The 26,809-nt window shown below is 40.8% G+C and overlaps 1 protein-coding gene across 3 annotated transcripts in view; it reads right to left on the reverse strand.

Moving 5' to 3' along the window:
• The window catches only part of fgf13a (fibroblast growth factor 13a), a gene marked incomplete at its 5' end in the record, with an annotated part of 78,998 nt that overhangs the window by 23,581 nt on the left and 28,608 nt on the right, over positions 1 to 26,809 (reverse strand). The window contains one exon of one of the 3 annotated variants that reach the window (XM_084550101.1): positions 19,753 to 19,920. The exons of 1 other annotated variant lie outside the window; for it this stretch is intronic. In XM_084550101.1, the coding sequence (XP_084406227.1) occupies positions 19,753 to 19,920 (168 nt within the window). Of the gene's footprint in view, positions 1 to 239; positions 271 to 19,752; positions 19,921 to 26,809 lie in introns of those variants that run through there. One more of the 3 variants, XM_084550103.1, reaches the window with a different exon arrangement.

Here is a 26,809-nt window from a genome sequence, read left to right on the forward strand (position 1 = left end):
GAAGCGAACTATTATTAAAGCCACGTCCTCTTCAGCACCATGGACAGCAACCCATACCCATACAGAAGCCTACCAGGAAACTGACCTCTTGTCAATAAAATAAAACACTATCAAAGCCATTAATAGAAGCACTGAAAACAATTTCCCCCCAAAATAGGAATATTTTTTTAATAAACCTGATTTAAATGACAAACGAAAACAAATTAAGCCTAAAATGAAAACCAGGAACAGCAGCCTACCTGAAGCAGACTTCCTCATAGGAAAAGTCATAATTTCTCTACAGCGAAGCCAGAGCAGTGACTTGGATACTCGCAGTCCTTGGTGCAGTGAAGTGAAGGCGAGGAGGCTACATTCAGCAAAGTTCAAACCATTGACAACTGTCAGAGGCGTAGTAGAAGAGACAGAGCACTGAGGCGTGGCCATCAACAGGAAGATCGTTATAGGACATTAGCGACATGCCATTATGACTTCTAAAATGCTCATTAAACATTCATTTAGAGGTCTTGTTGATCCGGCAAACACAGGCGTGTGTCCAATGTTTTTTTTCTGTGCTCGGAGGAGGGGGTTGTCAGATTGGAGAAGAGTGAACGAAAAGGCAGGATGTGATCGGGCTTCCTTCTTGTAGCAGAGAATACTTTGCTCTCATATTACAAAAAAAATGATGTAAAATGATCCGATAATGCGTTGACTAAACCGGTTATACAGGCCTGTCCACTTTCGACTCAAAAATATCGATACGCAATCAACTGAGATGCATTAGACAAAGTGTTGTTTTACAAAGACAATTCTGTATTCTTTGAAACTGTAGAGGGAGTTTTTTGTTCTACTTAATACGAAGACTGACCAGAAACAAGAGGATTATTCAATAAAATCCATGAAGTGTTTTTTTGTTTGTTTGTTTGTTTTTGTTTTTTTGTTTTAAATAGGTCTGTTTCATATACGTCCATAGCATGTGCTTAAATTTAAACTTAGTTTGTATTTAGACTTGACAGCACACAGGCCTCAAAGTGAGAGCAGATGTACTGATGAGATCTGCAGCCTGAGATAAAACGAGTGCATCCTCACTCAGGTAATGTGTGGTTTCGACCACTAGATGGGGCAAGTGGACCAGCTATAGACAGGTTAACCTTCCTAAAACAGAACCCTGTTTCAAAACAAGTTTTGAAATTGGCTTGTTGTCGCGAGATTCGCGGCTGGTGTAGGGCTGATCTACACCATATCAAAAAAAAATTTCCATCATTTGCTATTTTAGAAAGGCGTATTTCGGATAGTTGTCTCTGAATAAAAATCTAGCCACAGTCTTGTTTGGTTTAGGTCAAAGATGAATGTCAAATCAGGCACTTTCACAGATAATAGTGTAAAGTTACACTTGTATTGACTATATATCTGCCAATACCTAATCCCACAGGGTGTAACAGCAAGTCATCACCGGAAGAAAACATGAATATTTTATTTAGAGATGAGTAACCAGACCAGCCAGCAGTGCAACTTAAGCATCGCTAATTTATTTCTGTGGTCTTATGGAGTCTAAATATAAAATTATTGATGGGTCAGTAGCAATACATTGATTTACAAGAGACGTGTCTCCAATGACTTAAGGCACTCTTTAGATATAAAGCATTTCTTTTCCCGTTTACTATCATTAACGTTCAAAGTCGCAGGCTTTTCTTAATGCAGGGTGACCTTTGTCTGAACAGACTACATATTAACCTCACACATTCATGTTTTTTTTTTTGGAATCTTAAAAGAAACTTGCACCATAATAATGAAGCCGCAGTTATATCCATATAGGCTTGCGATGTCACAAATGCTAACCCAAGTATTAACTGTTCTAATAAGTACTCATTTACTTATATTTCTGCTACACGAGAAATGCTTTTTGATCAATCTGTAATTTATGTGGAACTCTTTTCCTCGCTTCTTGGGGAAACAGAAATAGTTCGGGCCGCGAGCGCAGCGACAGACATCCAGTGAATGCAGCAGATGATGATGCAGATGTTCCACAAAAATAACATCAGTCGGTATTCTGTCTAGTTTTATCTGGTGCTATTTTGAGATGAAGTATTTTAAGACTATTTTTGAGTTTTTGCCTTCCCAGGATAGTGACGGTGAAGACAGACAGGAAATATGCAAGAGCGCAGAAGAGAATGACATTAATTAAAGGTCTCACCGGGCAGGTGACTGCTGCTAAGGGCAATTTTGCCAACGTTGTATGTGCCTGAAACAATTCTGGTGCTTTCATGTAAATATAGTATACTAGCAAAATTCTAGTTGTTGTCAAATTGTAGATGTAATAAAGTCTGTCACTGAGTTGAAAATTAGACTTACAAACTAACTAGTCTTGCCTTGCATAATCTGTGACTGTCTGGAGTAGTTCTTGCAGGTCACATAGGGGTAGTAAGTAAAGATCTGTGACAAATATACAAATAAGGACTCAGTCACAGTCGTTATTGCCTGCGACATGCAGTATCCCTGCCTGGTTCTATTCAGTACCTTTAATTGTGCCGTTAGCACACACACACACACACACACACAGACAGCTCTCCACACTAATCCCAGGTTTTTCATCAGTCGCCTAACTGCTGATAAATCCAGGCCATCGCTCAAGCACCCAGTGTGGCCCTTCTGGAGGATGACTGGGTTTATCGGAGACAGTTAAGAAGACAGTCAGGCTGCATTGTACAACTGTGACACTAATCAAGCACATACGATTACACCAGAGAAGCTACAAATGCGTATAAGCCTGATAACATCCCCCCTGCTTTTAGTGCTTTTCTTAGGAGCAGGAGGCAAAACACTAAATGGCATACAATGGCACAAACGGAACTAACAAAAAAAATAAAATATAAACCATAGACCATTGTTTTATCCCAGTTCCATCACTATTGTTCGTCTTCATAAGTTTCAGAAGACTACATAAGGTAGTGCTTGTTCTCTTATGTCTTTATTTTGTTTCTTTGCAAGACAAAAGTGGACTCTAACATTTAACTGCTTTGACATTTTGGTATTCTCATGAACTATGCTGCCTTGAAATACTACTAGCTGCAGACATCATACCAAACCTGGAGTTTTTTTAATCTTATTGTAAGACATGTTACATGTTTTCTCAACAAAGGACACAAATAGCAAATTACCTCTGTAACTAGCACCTTCAGACACAATAAATAAGACAAGCCAGTAAAACACAAGGACAAACACGGAGGAACTGAGAACGTGTGCTGTGTGTGTGTGTTTGTATGCTTTGATTGCTTGTGTAGCAATGTGCCATGGGTACATTAATTACTGTAGTGCCCCAGAATGCCAGTCTACTGTGGCCTCCCAGGGGCACCTTCACTGTACTGTGCTCACACACATGCACGCACACAGTGAGAAAATAACTGAGAAAAACTAAAAGCATACAGGTTTGATAGTATACATCATAATGCAGCCACGGTATGAGTAGTTTGTACCATCTGTTCTGCTTGAATAGCAATGTTTGAACCTATAACATGCATGTTAAATAACTGCTACTAAAATGTTTGCATCAGCGGTCTCAGATCAGATTTGCATTTGATACACCACCGATTCTACAGAAAGACTCAGAATTTCATCTACATTTATACAGATGACCTCCCAAACATACCAACGTCATTCATCATGCATACACACACCTACTGTGCAAGGGCTACTGGATGGCAATCAGACTTTACTGCACTTCCATCTCTGGCCACTAGAGACCATCATGAGGAAGGGTTAGATGGAGTAGATGGCCTGTGTGCTGGCAAGGTTGAGCACAGTTTTAACCTTTGTGTTATTAAATACAACCCAACAATTAAAGCCATCTCTTAATAATAACCCGAGGCTGTCATGGTAACACCCAGGGTTTAATGAATTTTTTTTAAATTCACAGAGAAAATTGGCCTCCAAGGGCGAACACAGACTAAATGGGGTGGTTAACCTTGCTCGTGGTGTTTAATAGAGGGCAAAGTTGCGTGCTAGGACTGTGCTACATATACCAGGATATTTGAAACACTCTGCGAAAAATGAATTAATTTATTTTGACATCGAAGTGCGGTGGCAGGATTTCTAACCTTACAGAGTAAGGGGATAATGCGAGGCATAATCAGGGGAAAAAGGATTGATCTCTTATAAGCTCAGAGGGTTGCTGCTCAAATCATTCAGCCCTTTGGCAACGTTCAGCTGGCTGTCTGCTCCCTTTGTGTGCGCGCGGGTACAGTAAATCCACTACAACAGCAGCTTGCGGCATGCTCAGCCACCAGTGCCATAGTGATACCATGCGTTGCCATGGAGACTGCACATACGTAAGAGGTTGTGTATGAAAGATGGAGAGAGAGAGAGTATGTGTGCTGAGAATGGGGGTTGGGTATTGCAGAAGAAGACGCCGTCAGTCACTCGAGGTTCCAGCTGAGGAGAGGGGCTACAACACAGCCATGGATGACTGGAAGAACCGTGGCAATGATTGTGTGGTCTGCCCTGCTCCTTTTGAACCACAGGGCTGTGTTCAGTGTATGAAGGAAAGCAGTCAGTAGACTGAAGCTGAATGACATCAGTCCCATTATTTTTCCAGTTGGTCCTCAGAATGAACTACAAATGCTTTTTGGTTGCCATGACTTCCAGCTGTCACTGAGAGCAGCTATTTGTCAGAAAATCCTGCAACTCTTAGATATAGATATTACAAGTCACCAACAGTTTTCATTCAAAGTCCAAAATGTAGTTTTCTTTTAGAGTAATGCTATTTATTCCCAGGTTAGTCTTTAGTTTCAGTGAATTTGGTATTTTTAAACATCAATACTCTATTGATGCGATGGTCTCTGAGCTGTGTGCAAGCCTGATCCCCATTAAACGATCGCCAGTTCTATCTCCGCCTCACTTTAAAATGCTAAAATTAATTAGGCGCATACGGAATGCCTGGCATTTGTCATCTAACCTCTCACCTTTTGTGCAATAACAGTCTTTAAAGTCGGAGCAGAGCTGCCATATTTTCTCTTCACACAGAGAATAACTGCAGAGCCTTTTTGCTACTCAACTGAAAGGAACACGGTTTCATTTCATACGACAATAAAAGATGAAGATGGCGCTGAAACGCAGACCTCGAGCGAGTCAAGCATCTGCCAGACACATCGCGTCTGTTTCTTTGACAGTGATACAAACAGATGAGGAGATGAAATTGAAGTTCACTGCTGAATAATCTTCCCCCATCGGATATTTATTAGCAGTCTGGACATTCACGGCTAAATTTGAGTCATAAAGTGGAAGTAATGTCTTGATTATTTGTTCTGATTTCAACAAATACTCATGCGTGTGTGACTCAGTATATTGCCTTATGGTGTGAATAAATATGCATTCATTTATTTGTATAAATACTATATACTCTTTAACCGCTGACTTCAACTGCTGCTACTGTGATGATAATGGGTCATCTAAATGTAGGACACTGCAAACATTAGGACATACAGAGGATATTGCTTTATCCTTCTGCTTTTTACTGCGTTCTGAACTCAGTTGTTTTATTTATAGGAAGAAATAAAATTTTGAAAAAGTAGCAGATTTTCCATTTTAATCTGCTGTCAGCTAGAGAATAATACTTCACATTTGTGTGTAGATAAAACTGTCTGTCCCTTGTAGAGTGTGTGATAGGTATACCTTCAACAAGAATCACACAATTTAACAAAGTAAATACATTTGTGCATATATTTTCACAGTTTGGCTTCTATGTTGTCACTTTCTCTGTGTGCAAAGAACATAATTTTTCCAGATAGCATAGTGTGAGCTTTCACACAGCCTTTGCTCTCATTGTCCCTTACAATGTGTGTATGTTCCTATGAGAGTGATTATGTGCAAGTTCTTTGGCTGTAATGATGTGGAGAAACCTCAGTCAGAGGCAGCAAACAGTGTGTGAAATGGCCAGAGTTCAGGCAGCAGCCTGCTCGGAATGACTAATGTTGCACCAGCAGCGTGCTGTCTACCAGGCCACATACAAGAGTGCGAACCTGCAGGCTACAGAGGCTCCCCATTTCTCTTGTCCTCTAACCAGATAACCTTATTTCTCTTCAGACGTCAAAGATGGGGAGGCTCGGTGATACTTTAAAGCTCCTGGCCACTGACCTTAAAGACCTGGGAGCTGAATCATAATGATGAAAAAAAGCTTATTAACAAAGTCTGGCATGTCCAGATGTGCGTTTCTGCAAAGTACAATATACACGAGTGTAGACGCAAAAGTTTTTGGTTCTGTTAATCAATTGTCTTTTGGAGATATTAGACAGAAAATACTACCACAGCCTTTCATGAGCATTTTACAGCATTTGATTACATGCTGTTCTGTTCAACCTGGTACCGTGTTGGTCGCCTGTAAATGGAGAACTTAGAGCTTGGTCATACTGACTAATAAGCTAATTAACCAAGTCTGCCATGTCCTGTTGGTCTGAACAGGTTATAAAAAATAAAAAAAGCGTTTTATTAGCAGTTTATTTAATACTTGAAATCAGTTTCCAAAAATGGAAATTGAAACGTATTATATTAGCACTTGCGTACAGATCTGTGCAATATGAGTGGATGTGTCTGCACATCATGAACCTGTAGTTTAGGTCCCATCGGGGATTGTGGATGAATCACAGCTATTGTTGTAAGCCAGAAGGAGGTGGTTTTAAGCCCCTATGGCTGATTAGTCTGGTCGTAGTCTTAGACAGTATGTTAAACAGCAGGAGCTCATAGAGGACTAAAGACATGGTATAGTATTGATGTAAGACTCAGGTCAGCTTATTTGTAAAGCTGTTTAGATGCAAAAATAAATAAATAAATAAACTGTTTAAAGCTACTCATAGACTCATAGACAGGGATGCTGCACACAACTGCCTGTTTCTAGGTTAGCTACCATCATTAATGCCACATTTGTCCATAAGTCAAGGCAGGACAAGTGAAAGATACAGCATGATGTAAACACACACCCACTTGTGTACATATAAGTCAGCAGACCCACATAACAGAAGCACACGTGTGCACACAGGCAGCACGTTTGCCAAATCGAATCTTGAGTCTTTAAATCCCTGTTATCAGAACAACATCCAGCATCTGTGCTTGCCAGGATCACAACAGGAGTTAGCTGCAGGAGGAAATCAAGTGAAAGAGATGCTCCCTTGGCAATATTGATGGCTGAGCAGTCACATGTGAATCATATATGGTGAGTCACTGAAAGCCCTTTGGCAATATCCACCGTTGTGGGAGAGCTGCAAATGACAAAATCATCTTTATTCTCTTTCAACTGAGCCCTCCTCCATTTCCCAGAACACACCCAGGAAATGGGCTCTCATCACAGTGAAGAGGGACATCTGGTATCAAAGAGACATCAAGGAAGTGTGCTGCAGACTTTCTGAAAGTTTGTATTAATAACTTGATGCTAATTATACCCCATCCGGCAAGAGCAGTCTTAGAGTTCCAGAATACAGTAAATGAAGGGATTTTGTCCTACATATCCCTTCCAGCATGACACATCAAGGAAGGGAATGGAGTAAGATTAAAGGCATCATCTCAGACACCAGCTGGCTTAAACTGTCTACTCACTGATGGAGACACAAAGAAGAGCTCTAAGAGCACATATCATGCTCGCTGAGTTTTTTAAGAGTCGCTAACTTGCAATGCTCTGTCATCATAGGTGTGCTCTTCCAAACAGGGATGATTAAAGTAAAAACACCACTATTCATGAAACCAAAACATTTAGCTTATATGGTCTCTTCATTTAGAAAAGGAAAGAAAATATGTTTTTTTACGTTCTCTTGCTGGGAAGAAACTGACTTATATCTATTTTTTTGTGATCATGTGATAAGTATCCATTATTCACACTGATCTTGTCCATTAACCAGGTTCCTGTCCTCAGAATAACCCCACCACAGGCCTCAAGATAACTGTGAGTATTATGCAATGAGGTTAAATGTGCAGCGCAGCGAACTGGATGTGAACATTAATGAAGCTCATTTTAGTCTGGCCACACACTCTGGGTTTCTCCTGCAAGTGGTGCATGTCCTCAAGGAAGGTGTTTTATTTCCCTGCGGGGGAAGCAGTGATGCTCCACTGCAGATCAGAGGGGCAGGGAAGTTGCAAGGAATACTTCTTCAGCGATCGTGCATAAAGTAGGCGATGAATACCTGTGTATGAATTTTAAATCTTTCGCGCTACACTTGATAAATGATTAAAATGGTTAAAATGATTATGTGCATTCACACAAAGATCAAAATGTGTGTGGACATGCCAGTGTGATTCCATGGTTTCAGACTGACTGCATGGATTATTTGAGTGTACTTGAAAGCGCTCGGTGGAACTGATTGACTAAGCTGGAAATGACACGACAGGAGACATGAGTCAACTGATGGGAGTGGGTGGGTAAATAGGTCATGTTCCCTACCCAATACGGAGTAGCCCACTTTTCACTTTCGTTCTCTGTGCTTGTTAGTGAAGTCAGCGCACAGAGAAATCAATGGCAGCATAATGACGACGGATGGTAGTGGACCAGTTGGGAATATAACAGGTGGGAGGAGTTGTGCCAAGGTGACAGAGAACCCTAAAGTGCTTTGAAAAGGTGGACCAAAACTCAGCAGGAAGGCAGCAGTGGTGCTCTTCTCAGTCTGATGCTATAGAATCACATTAGGTTTGTAATGTCACAATGGAGTCTGCAGTCTTAGCACATTGTTATCTAATTTCTTTTGAGGTTTTTTGGCACTTTTGAACCATAAAAACTTTTTGTGTCCTAAGCCTTGTGGTAAAATTGCACACATTCACTCATAATTGCATACACTCTAAAAAATACTAAATGACATGCCAACACTTCCTATCGAGGCCATAAACCGTGAAAAATGCTGTTAAATAAGAAAACAAAAAGCACTGCAAAAGCAAAGCTATGACTCCATGTGTGCTTGTAAGGACTGCAGTATCACTCACGTACAGCTGTCAGTAATCTAATGCATGCTGGTGTAAATCAAATTAGGTGTATAAACACCACAAATGTGTATCAAAAGAGCCACAAATGCTGCGCACAGCAAGAACAAAGATAAACACACTCCGTTTCTGGCAATGCTCAGTATATTATATTTAATATATAAAACAATGTGTTGCAGTTGCACGGCTTTTTAAAATGTTCTGTAAATATTTTTTTGATGTTTTAATAAGCTGGCAAAAAAATAAAAATAAAAATAAAAAAATGATGATGATTGGTTTTTAAGGCATCAGCCTCCCACTGCGGCGAGATGATTCCCCACATCAAAAATCTGATGATTCTCAAAAGCAGCGCAGCAGTTTATATTTATTCTTCGCTTTGATTTGGGCTGCAAAACAGTTGAATAAGAATGAATCGCACAAAATATTCATACATTCTTCAGTCCTGGCGTCTTTATGAACCCATCAAAAGGGATGAAGACAGAACACAAAGAAAAAAAACAGAAGACAGCACAGTATACTCTTTGCTGCAGAGTGCATGGCTGTGTGTCTATCCTGTTCTCTGTGTTTATATAGGCTCCATGTTTTCCTGTGGTGAAATTTTAGTCATAGTAATGATGACATTTCAGTATTGTGAGGCGTTTTTGGCTATTCTTCATTTTGGATTTAAGGTAAGAAAAGGAATACGTCAGTGAGGGTCCCTATGAATGTACCAGTGAATATACATGTGTGCTTGTGCACTCCTTGATATTAATACAGTACAGTGCACACAAAACAGATGCCATCTAATTCATATGACTGAGCTTGAAGTTGTGTGTTTGGAGCTAGTTTAAATGGTTATTGTGAACTGAATCTATTACTTGTCAATTTTATTATGTACAAATATGCAGCTGCACTGATTACAAGCACAACTTATATATTTTATATATATGCACTATAATGGTTGAATTCAACACTGGAGAATACACACGTGAATAAGACAGAGACTCCTAATCTTATTGAAGTTCAGTGTATTCCCAGTACAGCACAGAAGGGAATAATAGCAGTGACCTTTTGTCACTATTAGAGCCTCAATCTATCAGGCCCATGTGTCATGCAGTATGTCAGAGGTTATGCCTTAACATGATTGAATGATTGCACTGAGCCCTTTGCTACCAATTGGAGGATAAGTTCAAATGACTGGGACCTGTATCATATTACTAAGTCTATGGTCTCCAAGCAGCACAGCTGCTGCAGTATTACGTGTCTGTAGCTCACTCAGTTTGCAAAAGAAACTCCCACAAACATGCACTCAAATTCAACAAGTCAGAACAAGGTAGTCGGACTGCTGCTGAATCAGACTTGCACCACAGAGTGTAGGAAAACGACCGCTCCAGAATCTCTAGGCATGACCTGTGCTGTGCACCATCACCCAGGGTCAAAGTGTGTTTGCAATTGAGGAGATAACATGAGGAGATTAGGACATATTAACCAATGCTTTGGCAGTCAGGAGCGCAGATTAGAGATGGGAGGCTGCGTGACACTGGCCCGTTGTGATGAAGGTTTATGTGTGGTCATGAGTACCGCTGAAGGACTGCCTCACTGGCTGCCTGATTGCTACCCATTACATCATTCAGAACATGCATCTGTGGCCTGTGACATCTTACTCACACACTAAAGCCAACACAGAAGAAGCACTCATGTTATTACAACACATAAGAAACATGCAGTAGAGAGTTTTGTGCGTGTTTTAACATTCTGCCCCGTAAACATGTTGAACTAATGACAAAACCTTTTGTCTTTTGGTTTTGTCTTTCTGTGTGTGTGTGTTAGAGTGAGAGAGAGAGAAAATGAGAGAGCAACAAAGAGAGACAGCTGTCAATGTACGCTGGCAGGGCCTGGTGAGACGTGCAATGTCTAATTATCACTCCAGCCAGTGGATTGGCAAGGTAACTAACAGCTGCCATAAAGCCATAGGTTCTGGGAAACGCACATGCAAGAAGTTTTTAAAAATGCAGATCAGACAAGTGCATCTATTTAATTCTAATTTGGAAAGAACAGATGTGAGAAATAAAACAGTCAGCAGCGAGGCCAGAGGAAGCTTTTGGGAAGCCATTTGGCAGTGGCGTTGCATAAACTGGACAGTGCATGGTTGGCTGTGCAGTGCTCTGCATTCATTGGTGCGGCTACGTGTACATATGTTTGCATGTGAGCGCGGATCCCGTGGTGTCTCACCAGCACTTGACAGCTGAGGTTCAGCACAGCCGCACAGATGCAACATTTCTCTGATGTTGTTTATTCAGTCCAGCGCACTGGCCCGCTTGGATGCCTGTGTGCGTGCTGTAAAATTAGATTTCAGTCTATGATAATGACTTGCGGGCCTCCGGATCACGGCACACTGATGCAAGTCGCCCGACTATGGGTGCGCATAGTCAGAACAGTGAGGAAGAACAAGGCTGAATGACACAGGAGCACAAACATTCTCCTGGGGCTTGTTGGAGGTAAAGGGCATTTGATACAGGCCAATTAAATTACTTGTTTGACAAACACCCACAGAATGTAATGGAGAAGCACTGTACACCTTGGTTAACACAAGAATGGACCACAACTTGAGTTGGAAGAGGTAGTAAAAGAGTTATATTTGATTCAACAGTGGTTTTTCATCAAGAAGCTTTTACTTTGACCTTGAGAGATTTGATGTTATATGAGACGACTCTACATTTAAGTGTTTAAATATTATCATTAAATATTATCTCTTCTTGTTCGACATACTTCACATCTTTTCTAATTTAGATTTTAGTTTAAAGAAAAAGAACTTTCAGATGAACTTGGACAAACTTGAATGAATGTCGTAGGTCAAGACAAAAATCCGATGAATCATAATGGACTCTGTAAGAGCAGTATACCAGCGTTAAAGCCAATATAGTAAACCATCATACTGATGAAATATACAACGTGGCTGTTTTGGCAGCTTTTGCAAAGGAAGAGGATATTGCACAGCATGCAGATCAGTGAGTCGGCATTAAATTGGCTAAGGCAACTGTGGAAGAGCCTGGACACTTTCCAGACATTTAACCGCCATTGGAAAGGAAGTAAACAAACAATGTGTCTCTTGTTCGGCACGCAAGCATAGAAGAAAAGGGAGATGGGCGAGAGAAAAGGATGTCTGGATGGCACAGCATTTAAAGCTGCTTTTTCAGTTCTGATCTTGACTAAATACTTTTCTGCAGAGTGTGGCCGTATCAGTATACAGCCCAGCCTCTGTATATAGAGGACAGCAGGGCTTTTGTAGTCCTGAAAATGTGTTTCCTTTGACTCCCCGGAGTTGTCTTGGTTGCAGACAGGCTACATGATGGGAAAAATTGGGTGTCTATGTGAATCCTAGCCAGCATTAGCCTTGGCTGGCAGGCTGGCACATTACTTGCTGACCCTTAAGATAAAACATGCAGGGGTTTTACATAACCATGCCATCTCCCAAGATGACCCTCCAACTGTCTGTATGCATCAGAGCCAAACAGGTTCTCGGCCCTAACTAATGGTGAGCTTTGGCAGTTCAGACATTTCTATTGCATAGAAATCAGGAGTGTTAAAGGTCAGTTAAGGTCTTAACAGTGCGGATTTTAGCATAGTTTTGGACGTTATTAGTGTTCGCTCAATATTTGGTTGGTACTAGCACTAGTGTGGGCAGGTTTGCCATCCAGGTTGGTATGCATTATTTTTATAGACTATTCATAGTGGGTCAGATTGTTCAACCAACATGACTCAGCTAGGTGTAATTGATGGCTACAGCAGAAAGATATATCATTTGGTTGTTTTATTCAGTACTCTGAACAAGGGAGTAGAGCCTACCTAGTATTGGATATTTGAGGCAGGCAGAGTAAAGACAACAGATAATATAAACCCTGTCTGTTAGCATACAGAGATAATGTCAACAGACATTTTTGAGAAGAAGTCCAATAATTTCCAATAATTTCCAATAATTTCATTAATAGGTTGCAACTCTGTTATGTATTGAGCAGGACATTTCAATATCAGTGCCAAAAATAATAAACATTAACGTTTCTCTACTGGAGAAATGATGCATTGATAATTACCTTAGTTAAATCTTTGGTACATTCGGATTGTAATAACCACTATTAAGATATAGGACACTGCCTAAAATTGTGTTTCTGTAGAAAACCTGCTGAAACAAGCATCTAAACTGAGGGAGGAAAAGCAAAACAGAAAATAGTTGAATTTGCTAAGTCGTGTTTTTAGCCTTTAAGCCTTGGATATCAAAGACTGTCAGATGCAAGATAAAGTGCACACTGGACACGTAACTTTTGAGCAAAGGGAAAAGGAAGGAACACAGAAAGGAAGAGTGGCCGCCAGTGAATGTCTGTGTCATGATTTGGGGAGAGAAAACAACTGGTTGAATAACTAGTGGTGGCGTGCTGCAGGGCTGACAGAAGACCAAATACAGTAGCGTGCAGTGTATTGACTTTGACGGGTGTGGTGTGGGGTTCTAGATGATGACGTGGAAAGATGAGTCGATGAAAGCCAAAAAAAAAGCCATGAATCTATTTTTAATACAATTGTACAATAAGGTACAATGTATTGACCACTATAGTATCTCAGTGCGCATTATGTGTATGTGTATGTGCATTAACCTTTTCAGTAAATACCAGTAAAATCAAAGCTTCATAAGGTGCGACGGTTTCCAACTAGTTCTCGATATTGAGAATCCCTCAGAGCAACATGTTGTTATCTATTTATTTTTTTTACCGAAATAAAAAAAATCAACATAGATGAAAACAAAAACAAAATGCTAGTAATTCCCTACATTGGTTTTTTTGGCAAAGTAGAACATACATTTATGAGCAACTCTTGGATGTGTTTGGATCACAGCTCACCATTTGGGAGGTGTTGAAACAATTATTAAGGGTGTGATATTAAAATGGGCAAACAGAGGTCTGGTCTGTTAATTCCTGGGAGAGGGAGTGAGTGTGAGTAAAAGGTTTATTGAGATAAGCGGTTTGAAAGAGAGCATTAGAGAGCGAGAGAGAGAGAGTGTGTGTGTGTGTGTGTCTGCAGTTGTTGAAGCTGAGTGCAGAGAGGATGTTGTTGATAAGGTAACGTTAAGGTGAAGGAAGCTGCAAAGTAGCAAAATGAGGACATGCCAGAATTCAGACTTTCTCTCACAGGAGTCTTTGCAGTGTAGAGTATAAAAAGACAGGATACACCGATCAGGCATAACATTATGACCACCTTCCTAATATTGTCTCCTTTGTGCCTCCAGTTGTTCTTAAACAGTTTTTGTGTGTGTGCCTGTATCAGACTGCATCAAGGAGTCATTGTTGTCATTGTCATTGTTATGAGGTCGGGGTGACTGGTCTGGTCTAGGTGGGTGGTACATGTCCAAGTAACATCTACACAAATGCCAGGTCCAAAAGTTTCCCAGCAGAACATGGTATTGCTCAGTGTTATTCAATTTTTTCCTGCCAGTGGTCATAATGTTGTGGTTTATCGGTGTATAATGCTACTTTAAAACATCTGTTGAACTTCTTCGCCACAATAAGTGATGTTAATTTGTGTATACTTGCTGTCTGCAGATGCTTTGCTAACCTCCCATTAATGCGGTGCTGACTCAGCCGTGTGCCTCATTACCTCAGTTAAATACTGTAGATTAACGCTTGTTTACACGGGGGGATAACTTACACACTGCTTGTGTCACAGTTACTTTACTCTGACTTCTCTACTGATTGTCAGTGTTTGGCTCGGATTCAGGGCCAGGGTGTAGTTAAAACGGAGTACCTGCGTAAAACAAAGCAGCACATCCCTTAGCGACATAATCTGGGTTAGTGTCGGGCCGGGTGAAGGTTTGTCATACCTGAGTCAAGCAGTGCATCGATGGGGGCTATCTGTATCAGTAAAGCTGCTGATATGGACATGTTGGTTATGAAACATCTTTTGTATCCCCTGGTATGCAAAAAATATCCATCCTCTCCCAGTAAATTTAAGACTTTAATGAATTTTATTTATTGAAGTTAGCATACAACTTAAAAATATTGCATATAATACAGTCTGAATCCAAAAGTCAATTGCTGAAAAGAAGTCTCGTACAGCTTAATGCAACAGCAAATGACAGTTGACAGGGTATATAGCAATGATGGGAATATTCCCATTTATATTGATCAGATGCACTGAGCAATTTAGGGCTTGCCATCGACAATTCAGAGTTGTTTAAATATGTTAGGAAGGAAGAACAGTGTCAGCCTAAACTTTCTTATATGACTAGTTCCATATGCATGAACTGTACAGTAGATTCACTCATATTGTCCTTTCATAACAAAGTTTTTTTATTCTCTTTATGAACAGAATAGTCCCAAACATTGACTTCTTTATTGTATTTCTATATGTGGCTATTTCTATGTTTGAGGAGAGGACCTGAGGTGTGGAGGAGAATACGACAGAAGTGTTTAATTAAATAGACAATGATGGAATGTAATAAGCCTGGCAACTTGACTCTGCTTCACTTCTCCGTCGGTCTCCAGAGTGGTTTCTTGTCAATGCTGTCACGCACACCCACTCCTGCTGTTTGTTTATGCCTTTAGTTTAAGCCCCAGAGGAGCCAGGCATTACTACTGACTCAGCACTGCTGCCTATAAAGGAAGACGGGGAAATGTTCTGTTTGTGTGAAAGACAGAGTCTGTTCACTTGTGCAGCAAACTGCTAAATATTTTGTGATTATAGATGCAAATATACACCGTACAGTTGATGCACTCCACTTTTTCTTGAAAACAGTAACAGAAGACGCAGTTTGATGACTTTGGGAATTAGCATGGGATAATGAGAGTTGCCGTCAACACCATTGCCTATAAAATCTGACATCATCCAGGCAGAAATTGTGCTTTTTATTCACGTTAGTCAGATATATTTAAGTTATGTCATTTCCTTCTATTGAAATGGTCACAGGTAACTTAAGAAACTTAATTGCTAGCATTGCTTACTTACTGTTAAATGAGCAAGTGTTGCTAATGTTATATGGTGAATTCAAATGTGGAATAACCCCATGCTTTTATCCATGCCCAATAATAATACTGAAATAACTTTGAGATGTTATACTATAGCCCGCACATACATTTCAAGTTATAGAAACTAGTAATAACATAAGCACACAAAACAAATATTTGGAAACCTTTTAAAATGGAAATATTATACATTATATCTTTAAATTAAATTAAATTTTAATGTAAGCCAAACTTTCATACACGTGTGATTATGCACCACTCTTCCCGCCTCCTTAAGGAAAATTAACTTCGCTTGCACTCACTGTTCTTCTACAAGATTAAAAGCACATGGTAGACGCTTTATGTAATGCTAAATGCACATTGTGCTCTCACAGATGACCGGAGTGCTCAGGTAAGCGCAGCAGAACCTACAGTGCTGACGTGACATTGGCACCCACAAGCCTGCTCTCTCCAGGCACCAAATCAAATTATCATACACATGATTTATTCATGCGTGGTCTATTTATGTATTGACTTAGACGAACAGAGTTGTTGCTTTGATGCAGGAAGACTGAATGCAATGAAAACAAAGGAAATTGAACAAGCTGCCATTGCGACATGAGTGCAACCTGTGGCTGTACGCTATGCTGCAGTAATGTGCAGGACAAGGTGAGACTCCTCAACCAGATTCTGTCATAAGCAGCAGCACTAGCCCCCTGAAATGTAATTGCATTGTGTCATTTTCAGTGTGGGAAATGAATGGTGCTACTACCGGTTCCTTTTGAAATTCTGCTTACATTTTCTTGGCTGAGTGGGCACCTGATGAATTATTTTGTCAATACGGAGACAAGTAGTGGCTTGGATGTTGAGCAACAAATGTGCCAGACATTATTCTGTTTGTAAAGGACAAATCATATTACCAATTTAATTGCATTCTTTCTGAGCTCAGTGTTAGTTAATGGAGTAATACGTTAAGTGACAGCTGATTAGCTCAAGTTCAGATATCTGAAAGCTATAGTGAAAAGAAGAGAAACCAATTGTTATTTCACTAAAAGATGAGTAATTAATGAAAATTGTAATGTGCCAAATCAATGGTGTGTGTGATCCTTTAAAAGGAAATGTTCACACATTTTCCTGACTCAATAAAGTCAACATTGTGCGAAGAAAGTGAAAATACTGCAAATCAAAGTCCGAGCCACAAACGCAAAGCGCTGCCTAATTCAATCAGAAATACATTTCTGTGTTTACATTTCTATAAGGACCACACAGGCTGTCTGTCTGTGTACATACTGCATACCCGGGAACGCTAAACACAAAGTCTTGCAGCTGTTTGAATTATGGATGGATATTTACACAGATTGGCCCCCTCAGGCACCATCTTTTGTTTCTGCTCTGGAGCTACGGTACAGAGCCAAACACAGAAAGAGAAGCGGAGGAAACAGGAGAAAATGAATTGAAAATAAAAAGCAAAACTAGATCAAGATAGAATGAAGAGAGAAGAGAGAAAAGAAAGAGCTGGTAGCACACACAGACCTGAGGCTGGAGGAGTGCTCTGCCTGGAGTGGGCACAACGTGTTCGTACATGTCAGCATAGATGAGCTGATAGGGGCAGCTGTGGCTCAGGAGGTAGAGCGGGTTGTCCATGAACCAGAGGGTTAGAGCGGTTAGTGGTTCGATCCCTGGAATGTGCCACATGCCGAAGTGTTCTTGAGCAAGACACTGGAACCCCAGTTGCTCCCAGTGTGAATGTGTGTGCTTGTGTGAGCGAATGGGTAGACGTGTCTGTGACTGTTAAGCGCTTTGAGTACCAATAGGTAGAAAAGCGCTATTAAAAAAAACACGGCATTTACTATTTACCATATTATTTCAACTCATCCTATGAGGTGCTATAGTCTAAATCCATGTGCCCATGATATGTTGTTCTGTGATATGTGAAAGCAATATCTTCAATCTCAGCCATCAGTGCTGGGGTAGGCTATGCATCAGAAAAATTGCAGATTACAGACTGTGTCAAAGCATAACTCTTAAAGGTTCTCAGTGTTCACACCTTTCAGAGCAGGTCTTATTGTCTCAAATCCACCACAGCTTCTCAAACATCAATAAACTCTTAGCTACCATTTCCTGTCATCGATTCATTCAAACCATATATACAGCCAAACAGCTCCTGACCTAACTGTCTATGCTGCAATCCACTGTGATTTACAAACTCCATTCACTATGCCACTAAGTATTCCATTAACGAGTGAGACGCAAAGTAGTTGCAATGCAATGTTGCCATGGTAACGGTGTGACAAGACTGGCTTTCATGCTCAGATCTCTCAAAACATGCAAATTTACATCAAATACTGCCATTTCAACAAACAGCACTGTCAATACCGCACTATCTCACTGAGCATTTTTTAATATTTAATGCGTTATTCATTGCCTTTGGTAAGAATATAAGCAGACAACCTGAAGTTGGATGTTCCTGTCTTATCTGTTTACCCTGCTGCACACGCAGCTTCGCACAGTTTCCATTCGCGTCATGCATCACCATTAATGACGTCCTCATGAACGGCTTACGTAAGAGCTGAAGTCTCCCCTCCTTCTTTTGTAAATTCAGTCACGTCCAGCTGGAGCTGCAGACAAACTGAATAATACATCTGTACTTCTCTCTGCCAGACCTCGGCCAGTATGCTGCTTCTCTATCTCGCTGTCTCTCTTTTCTCACAGGGATAAGTACATGTGCTTGAGTCCTTCATCGGGTAAACAGAAAGCTGTCAACAGGTTAACTGATATCTAAGTGGAGAAATACTGTACAAAACATGACCCATTTTTAAATACAGCAGCACACAGACCATTACATTGCTGAAAACAAATCAGTAGTGAGAGAGTTCTTCTCTTACCTATTGGGAAGTCTGCAAAGGAAAGCAACGTCTACAATCCTAGCACTCTATTATGGGATAGCTGAGAAATGAGCATGCCAGATAGAGCAGGGTATGGCAGCATGCTTGGAGCACAAAGGGATTATTTAAGTTTAATACATGTATTTAACTGTAGAAATTTAAGTAGCATATGCAGTATGGGGTTATATTCTTATGCTGCTGCAAGCACTAATGCGGGGAAAAGAAACGGAAGAAGGAAAAAAGGGAAAGGGAGGGAAAGATACAAGTCAGGGGGAGAAGGAAGGAGGGGAGCCACCAAGACAATAGAGCCACAGGCAAAAGCAGTGGAATCACAGGGAACAGGAGGAAGAGAGGTTTGCTGACTTGCAGTATGTAGCTGAGCAGATCACTCTTTAGTCATGAATATAAAACACAATTTTATGGACAGGAAGAATAAAGAGTTTCACCTTTCTGTTCTATGAGGCCAGCTGAAGTGGAAGCACATGCTGAAACTGCCTAGTCATTGAACTCATTAGGGCGGCAGCTGCCTCCATCTATAACCCCTTTTCTTTTTGCACTTTGTTTTGGTTTGTGCATGCGCCTCAGGGTGGCAATGACCGAGTTAATGGTTTGGGGTAGGGAGGGGTGGGCAGGAGCTACAGATGCTATGCTCCTCAGTCCAACATAAGGGGTATGCAGGCAGAAACACATTCACTCACACAAACACACCCCTGAACATTCAGTCGGGCACTACTCTGACACACACACGCACACACACACTATCACCCGTTTGTCCACAAACACACAAATGCTAGAAAGGGGCTGAAGCACACCAGATGCTCTCTAAAAAATGGGACAGGAATGAAAGAGAACTTAGTTCGGAGGGACAGAGAACTACCGGTTCACACAGAATATGAGAGAGGGGAAAACAAGACGAGAGTGGGCAGGGGAGATGAGGAGCATCAGCAAATCAAAACAAGGAGGGGGTGCGAACAAACCTTCGGGCGCTGCGTTCTCTTTGTGGACGGCTTGCTTCAGCGGGCAGCAGAAGATTTCGTGACACTTAGCACGAAAGGGGGACCCTTTACTCCTTATATCCGCAGAATGGATGGAGTCCTGCCGTAACATAATGTACTCCTGGGTACCTGGGGCAGCGTCATCCTGGACTGTGGTGGTGCCATAACAGAATGAACTGGGGTTAGAAAATTCACCGCACACAAAAACAAAAGAAAACAACAACAACAACAACAACAGCAAAAACACATGGCAGAAACACAGGCAAAGAAAAAGACATCAAACATTGGCGACATTGATAGTTTTAAAAATAGTACTGTAGTGGCAGAGTTGAGGAGAGAACAAGAAAAATTAGGCAGATCAAGAACATCACAAAACAAGTCAAATTAATGGCAAATAAACGAAAAACAGTGAGCCCTTCAACATATACTTGGTCACTGAAAAGTAAGTGTTTAAATAAATAAAAATGGGAAACAGTTCAATGTTCAAAATCAGTGTTATGGCAGGCTTTTAGCAGGCACTGAACCGGGATCTTCTGCACTTGAATGAAATGATTGTAGAGCTGTCTATTAGAGGAGTAATGTGGGATTGCAAGGCAAAGCATGCGGTCTGCTTCTGTAAGTTACGTTTTTTGAAACTTATCTCAAATGGTGATTATACCCACCCTGGTCACCTCATATCCACCCCATTTTCTATACGAGTAGACAAGCAGATGCAAAGGCATGCACAAGCCCCCAGGCCACACTGTCGTGACCAGATTTGCTTTCACGGTTACAGTCATGCTTGCTGTAAATGACATCAAGGAGGGCTTCTATAACATTCTAACATCACATGGCGCGTGTCTATAGGAATTCTAGGATCCTGTGAAAATCCCCGTGTTTCCGTTCCTGTTCGTACGTATTGGGCACACTGCATCTGTCCTCATCTGGGCACAGTCCCTGCTTGGCTTCGATCACTGACCTATTTTCTCTCTGTGTATGGATTAGCTACAAGCAAATCGGCCCAAATGAATTGTATCTTCTTTTCCTAATGGACATGAGTGTCATGCCGCTTCACACATTTATTACTTGATCAAAATGACTTTTAATCAGCCGTGTCTGTCGAACCACCACAATGCTTAATCCTGCTTTAATTTATGACGTGATACCAGCGTAATTAGTTTTTTAAACATTTACACATAACTCATGACTCATCCTCCCCCTCATGAAGTCATTTATGATGACCTGGTATCGGCTCCTCACATGCTGTGATAATATCACAATCTTGCGCTGCATGTAAACCTCTGCCAGTCTTATTCAGAGGGCTGGAACGTGAATGGATTACAGCGATGCCTCAGTTTCTACTCCCAGATGAACACGCTGAACTACTAAGTATAGTCTAAAACATTACATACACACACACTCACCACACACTGACTTCCGTGTACTGCAGTTTTATACAGAGAGCACAGAACATCTTCTTCACAAATGAGAATATGAAGCGCACGAATGTTTCTCTGCCTTTGTGACTCAAAAAATAACAAACCCACACAAAAAAAGACCACGTGTATAAAGCTGCATGTGAATTCAATTAATGTTGTTTTTTTTTAAATGGTCTTTAAATAGACCTGCAGAGGCAAAGTACTAATTACTTTGCTTTAACCGTTATGCAAATTATGGGCACAATGGTGGAAAACAACATTACATCAGCTCACTTCTTCCAATGCACGAAAAATACACATGCAGTATTATGTAAAAGAGTTAGATGTTTGGATCTGTATCCATCTCAGAGTACCATTTATCTGATTGGCCCCAGATTTAATCTGCAGTGACAGAACCGTACGTAGCACTAGAGACATAAATAACTGAATTCAGTGATTAGAAAAATAAAGAGTCCTACAACGAATAATGTTGCCCCCACAGGGAGCAGGGAGTCAATTTGGGATCACGTGAAGAACGAGAAGACACTAAGACAGCCGAACTCCACCGATGAACTGTGGCAAGTTCAACAAGAACACGCCGACACACACTAACAGGCAGCAGATAATCAGTTTTCCACACCCGGTGCAATTAATCACCACATGCCTTTTCTCCTATAGGACTTATCAGTATCTCAGTGCCTCTTTCAGGCTCCTGGAGGATCTGCTACACTAACAATTTCCACACCAGCAGAAGCTCCTGAAAACCCTGCACATCCTATCCATTGAGGCCCCTCACCAAGGAAACCACAGCAGTATCAAAGCTTAAATGGTGCTTGGGAATGACAGAAGTTTTCTTTCAAGAACATTTCTTTCAACATTCTCTGTTCTTCAGGCACAGAAGTGCTGCTAATGTATTTGATCAAGTGACATTAGGCTAAACAAAAATAATCTGCCGCTTTAACCTGCACATAAATAAGTAAAAAAAATCCAAACTGTCAAATTAAACCTGTGATATCCTGATTATTTTGCATCATCCTCACCACCCTGCCTGCTCTTATTTAAGTATTACCGAGCTCAAAGCTAACCTGGAAAATGTGAGGTTGTGCAAAAGACTGGGAGAGCTGACTCTGCATAACGTCCACAAATGTCTAATTCCAGCCGATGTTTATTAATGAGCCGGCTAACTGTCGGCTCATCAGACGTAATAAAAGCTAGTGACAGTGGGGCTTAAAGAATGACAGCAGCGTAGGGGGTGGGCACCATCTTTTACAGCTTCCATCCTTGCCCCGGCCTTGATGAAGAGCGCATATTGGGAATGAAGGTAGCATGATGGATGATACGGCAGGGCCTGGGACCTCACTCTCTATCAGACCAGTCATTCAGAGTGAGCTGTCACCCAGGTTCATGATAGTTGGTGATCTATAGGCACCAGTGTTGTCACTCTGGACCTTCGGCGGACTGCAATGGATGTCCTTGCCCCTCTGACAGGAATAAATCTCACAGTAAAGAGAAACGGGTACAAATAAAGGGGAGGGGGAGGGGGGTTGAGATGTATCTTGCTTCGGTTAGTTGCTCATCTATTTTAGGGCCCTTAAGAATGATCGGACATGTTTAGGTTTTATGGGAACAGGACGACAGATGTGCTATCCGTGTGCGCAGTATTTACCGTATGTAATATAAAGCATGTAACGTGTAATGACATGAATGCTGTGCTTATGTTAAAATGTGGTGGTGTCCACAGAGGAGCAGGCTTAATGTGACAAAGCATCATCAGTGACACTTGTGCTCATAAATGTCTCCTGCCTCGCGTTCAAACGGGGTTCAAGGACATGTGTAATCAACTGAAGCGCTCTTGAGGGGGAAAAAAAAGATGTGCGCTTCCATATATAAAGTGTTCTTTGCACAATTTACTCAAGTCATGGCTTATATCCATCACAAAGGTGGCGCGTATTCATTGTAGCTTGACGAATGGCGTACTCACTAAATTAGAATCAGAATTAAGCACAGACACAGGTCTGTAGCCTGAGGTTTGCCTTTCAGAAATAGCCTGGCCTCAATGTGATTTTACAAGGAGCAGAATCTAGCACATTGTCTTCTGGGATGCCTTTGGTTCAGTGTAGCTCCATCTCAAGAAAGAATAATTTTATTTTGGTTGTAAGTCACCTTGCAGGCAGCGGAGAAAGTAAGTCGAGTTGAATGTGAGTTTTTCGTCGAAACGCAGAATGAGCTTGCATTTTTATATACATGCTTTTTCGCTCCCCGAGCTCATTGTTTGTCACTCTCTCTTCGTCTCTTCCTTTGTCTTGTTCACCAGGAGCTTTATGATCTCTTTGGTTGAATACTGTAGCTTTTCGCAGTCAGCACATTGATTGCTAGTAAACTAGACTGATGGGAATTACAATAAATATAAAACCTGCAAGGAAAAGTACCTAGGAAAAGTCAATTTTCAAATCAACTGTTCCATTAGTATAAAAGGCACAATCTATGAAAGAGTGCAGGGAAACAATTTCCACTAATGTCTGCAATTACTCAAATGCAACACAATATGGCCGTGGCTCCAGTCGTGCTCTGTTGGGTAAAGCAATTCATTTGCGCCAATATTCAGTAAGTAAAGAATCTATGAATCTGCCCCAGAGGGCAGTCGGCAGTCTTATTCTATTTATTCATCTAGAAATTAAGCTGCGTCTTCTTCTCATCTTCAAACCAATGTGCCTCATGACACTGAAACACACAGGCTAAGGGAGACACCACTGAAGTCAGATTGAGAAAGGAATTAAAAGTAAATTCATCATAACTAACCGTGACCTTGATAGATTTTATGTATTTTCAGAGTCTGGGATATATTTAGACATCTGTATCATACGATGAGTGGGAAATACTGAGTAGAGTCATTTCTATTCTGGCACACTGTCCCATCCAGTGCAGCGTAAGTAAGTCTCATTGCAGAGGTTTGGTTGGTTTGGGGTTTGTGACTGTGGGAGAGCAAGAATTTGTCAATATGGCATGTCTGCAGAGATGAATGTTCCAGTATGCCGGTGAAGGCACAATGATAGACACATGCAGCGCTCACATGAAAAGGTATTGATCAAAGTGTGGCCTTGCAGAGAGTGTGCATTTTGCCACATTCTGACAGCTTCCTCAGCCTCAGAGTTAGCAGTCACACACTCACACGAGCCCCTTTGATGGGTCAGATATATATATAGTATGTTCTTTGCCATCTGTTTATGAGCGTGTATGTTGGCTGGTGATCTGTGTGTCAAGGAGTGAACGTATACTACAGTATGTGGGGAATGTCACACTGATTTTAAACAATCACTCTTTTTTTGACTATTGGAATTGGCTTCTGGCTTTGTATGCATTGTTATGAGAGAATTACTTTTATAGTTTAACTGCTAAAATTGTGAGAGATATCATGTAGGTTTGGAATTCACTGAAAATATCAGTATGAGGAGACTAAACTCATTTCCTGTTCTGTCTGGCACACACAGATATTATACATTGCCAGTTGTTTTCTTACCTTTTAATTTAAGATGTTGTTTTGTGTCTCAGTGGTAGACTGAAAACATCTCCACAACCGGGTCTCGTGACGGGGAGAAGTACGGCAAATCGTGTCACATTAGCACTGTACGTTTGTTTTTGCATGTGTTATTTTTGTTTGTTGTGAGTTATTTTGCTGTGCGTAGGCTTGAGAAAGGACTCACTCTGACCTTAGCCCTAACCCAAACATTCTCACGCGTCATTTAATACGATAAAACGACACGCAAGACATTTGAAATATGCAGCCATGACACATGAAATGTGCTTGAAGTGGCGTACTATTTATATTCCAAGACATGCAACTGGTGTTGTGAGAACATCAGATGTTTGCTGGGAAACATTTTTTATTTTATTTTTTTTTAAGTTTAATTCATTTCTTAAGAGAATCCAACACGTACAAATAGAATTATTTTCTGATGAAGGATAAAATATTCTCAGACGCACTAATTTCATCCCTACAGACTCAAACGTTTTATAGATGCGATGACAACACACAGGGATCAAATGCACACTCCAGCTAAGGCAGATTAATGCTAAGGATCCCTTTCTCCGCAATTAACAGCTGACAGGAGCAAATAGGATTGTAAAGCATATACTGCTGCCTGCTGATCATTAGGCCTTTGAGTTCAGGAAACATTGTGGGAGGAGGTTCAAGTGTAATAGGATCAACAAAGCTTGAGCAGTAACTGACACCAAGTGGCTTATGATATATCATATGCTAAAAGTCACATGTTATTCGTGTGTTCTACCCATGTTGGCTTTGTGCCAGCTGTCGAACTCACAAAGTAAGGTTACAAGGAAGGATGTGTTGCCTGCCCATCAAGCTACGATTTGAAAGCACGTTTGATGATGTGCAGTTCATCTACAGTCAAGGATTTTAACAGGAAACATCTGTCCTCTTTTATGCATAAGACGATTAGCACCGTGTCACCGTCGACTACCTCCTCCATAAAATTATCGCAAACTAAACGCACAAACGCCCCATGGATTTGCATAGATTTACCAAAACACTGACACAGCAGCGCCATGTATTAAAATTATCATAAAATAATCAGAATCAATTCTGAAAAGCAAGCTGTCATTTAAAAATGAGATATTAATTCAGTTTATAGGTTTTAAACAACATGCAAAGCACAAATGATGTAATTAAAAGCATAAATGGATATTAAAGAGTGTCTGGAAAGGGCTTTTCAGTGTAACCATCATACATTGATCATTTGAACATGTTAGTTCAGAATGTGAAATCGAAATTCTTGCCTCCAAGAAGCAGATTTGCTGCTTTGTTCTGAAGAATACATGTGACATATACACACAGAAATGTAGACATTAATAAAATGCACAGCTAAGATATAAAGTGTGAGACATATGTATCTGTTTTTGATTAGATTAGATTGTGAAAGTTCCCAGTTTTGGATTAATAAAGAATCTATCTATCTATCTGTCTAGATTAGAGATGCTATTCTGGTATTGTGGCTCTATTGAATCAAACATTTTTGGAAGCACACTTGACCACATGTTTTATAAATAAGCTCTCAATATGTTGCCTTAATGAAAAAATGTAGAGACAAAATGAGAGAAAAGCAACCTGCACTGCAGCACTTTATAAAGCACCTTAGAGCTCGCAAACGTCACAAATGTGTCCTTCATTGCTCCAGTGGTAATTGGGGCCTTAGATGCTCAAAAAAAAAAAAACGTTCACTGCCAACCGAACGCTGTCGTCTAGCTAGTTGCATAACAGGAGGCACCCTCAGCATGAGACCTGCAGCTCAGAGCTAAAGAGACGACGAGTCAGTGCTGCTCGATCATGAAACCCTGCCAAATATAAATCTTTTATAAAATCTAATCCATCACATGTGATAATATACCAGTCATTTTAGAATTTCACAAGCTGTGGACTGTAATTTGACATCAAATGTTCTTTAACGGCTTCAAATTTGTACTTTTCTTGGAAAAATAACATTATATAATGAGAATAGTAGACTTGCCTTCTGCTGGCTGTGGAGCAGCGGTAGCAGTGACCGTCCCCAACCTCTGTTCTTTCACAACTCTCAATGCACTTACTGCTGTCTCAGTGCACAGCTGACTAAGTGCTTAGGCTAATTCCA

This window comes from Chelon labrosus, assembly GCF_963514085.1.
Source record: "Chelon labrosus genome assembly, chromosome: 8".
In the NCBI taxonomy this organism is placed as follows: Eukaryota; Metazoa; Chordata; class Actinopteri; order Mugiliformes; family Mugilidae; genus Chelon; species Chelon labrosus.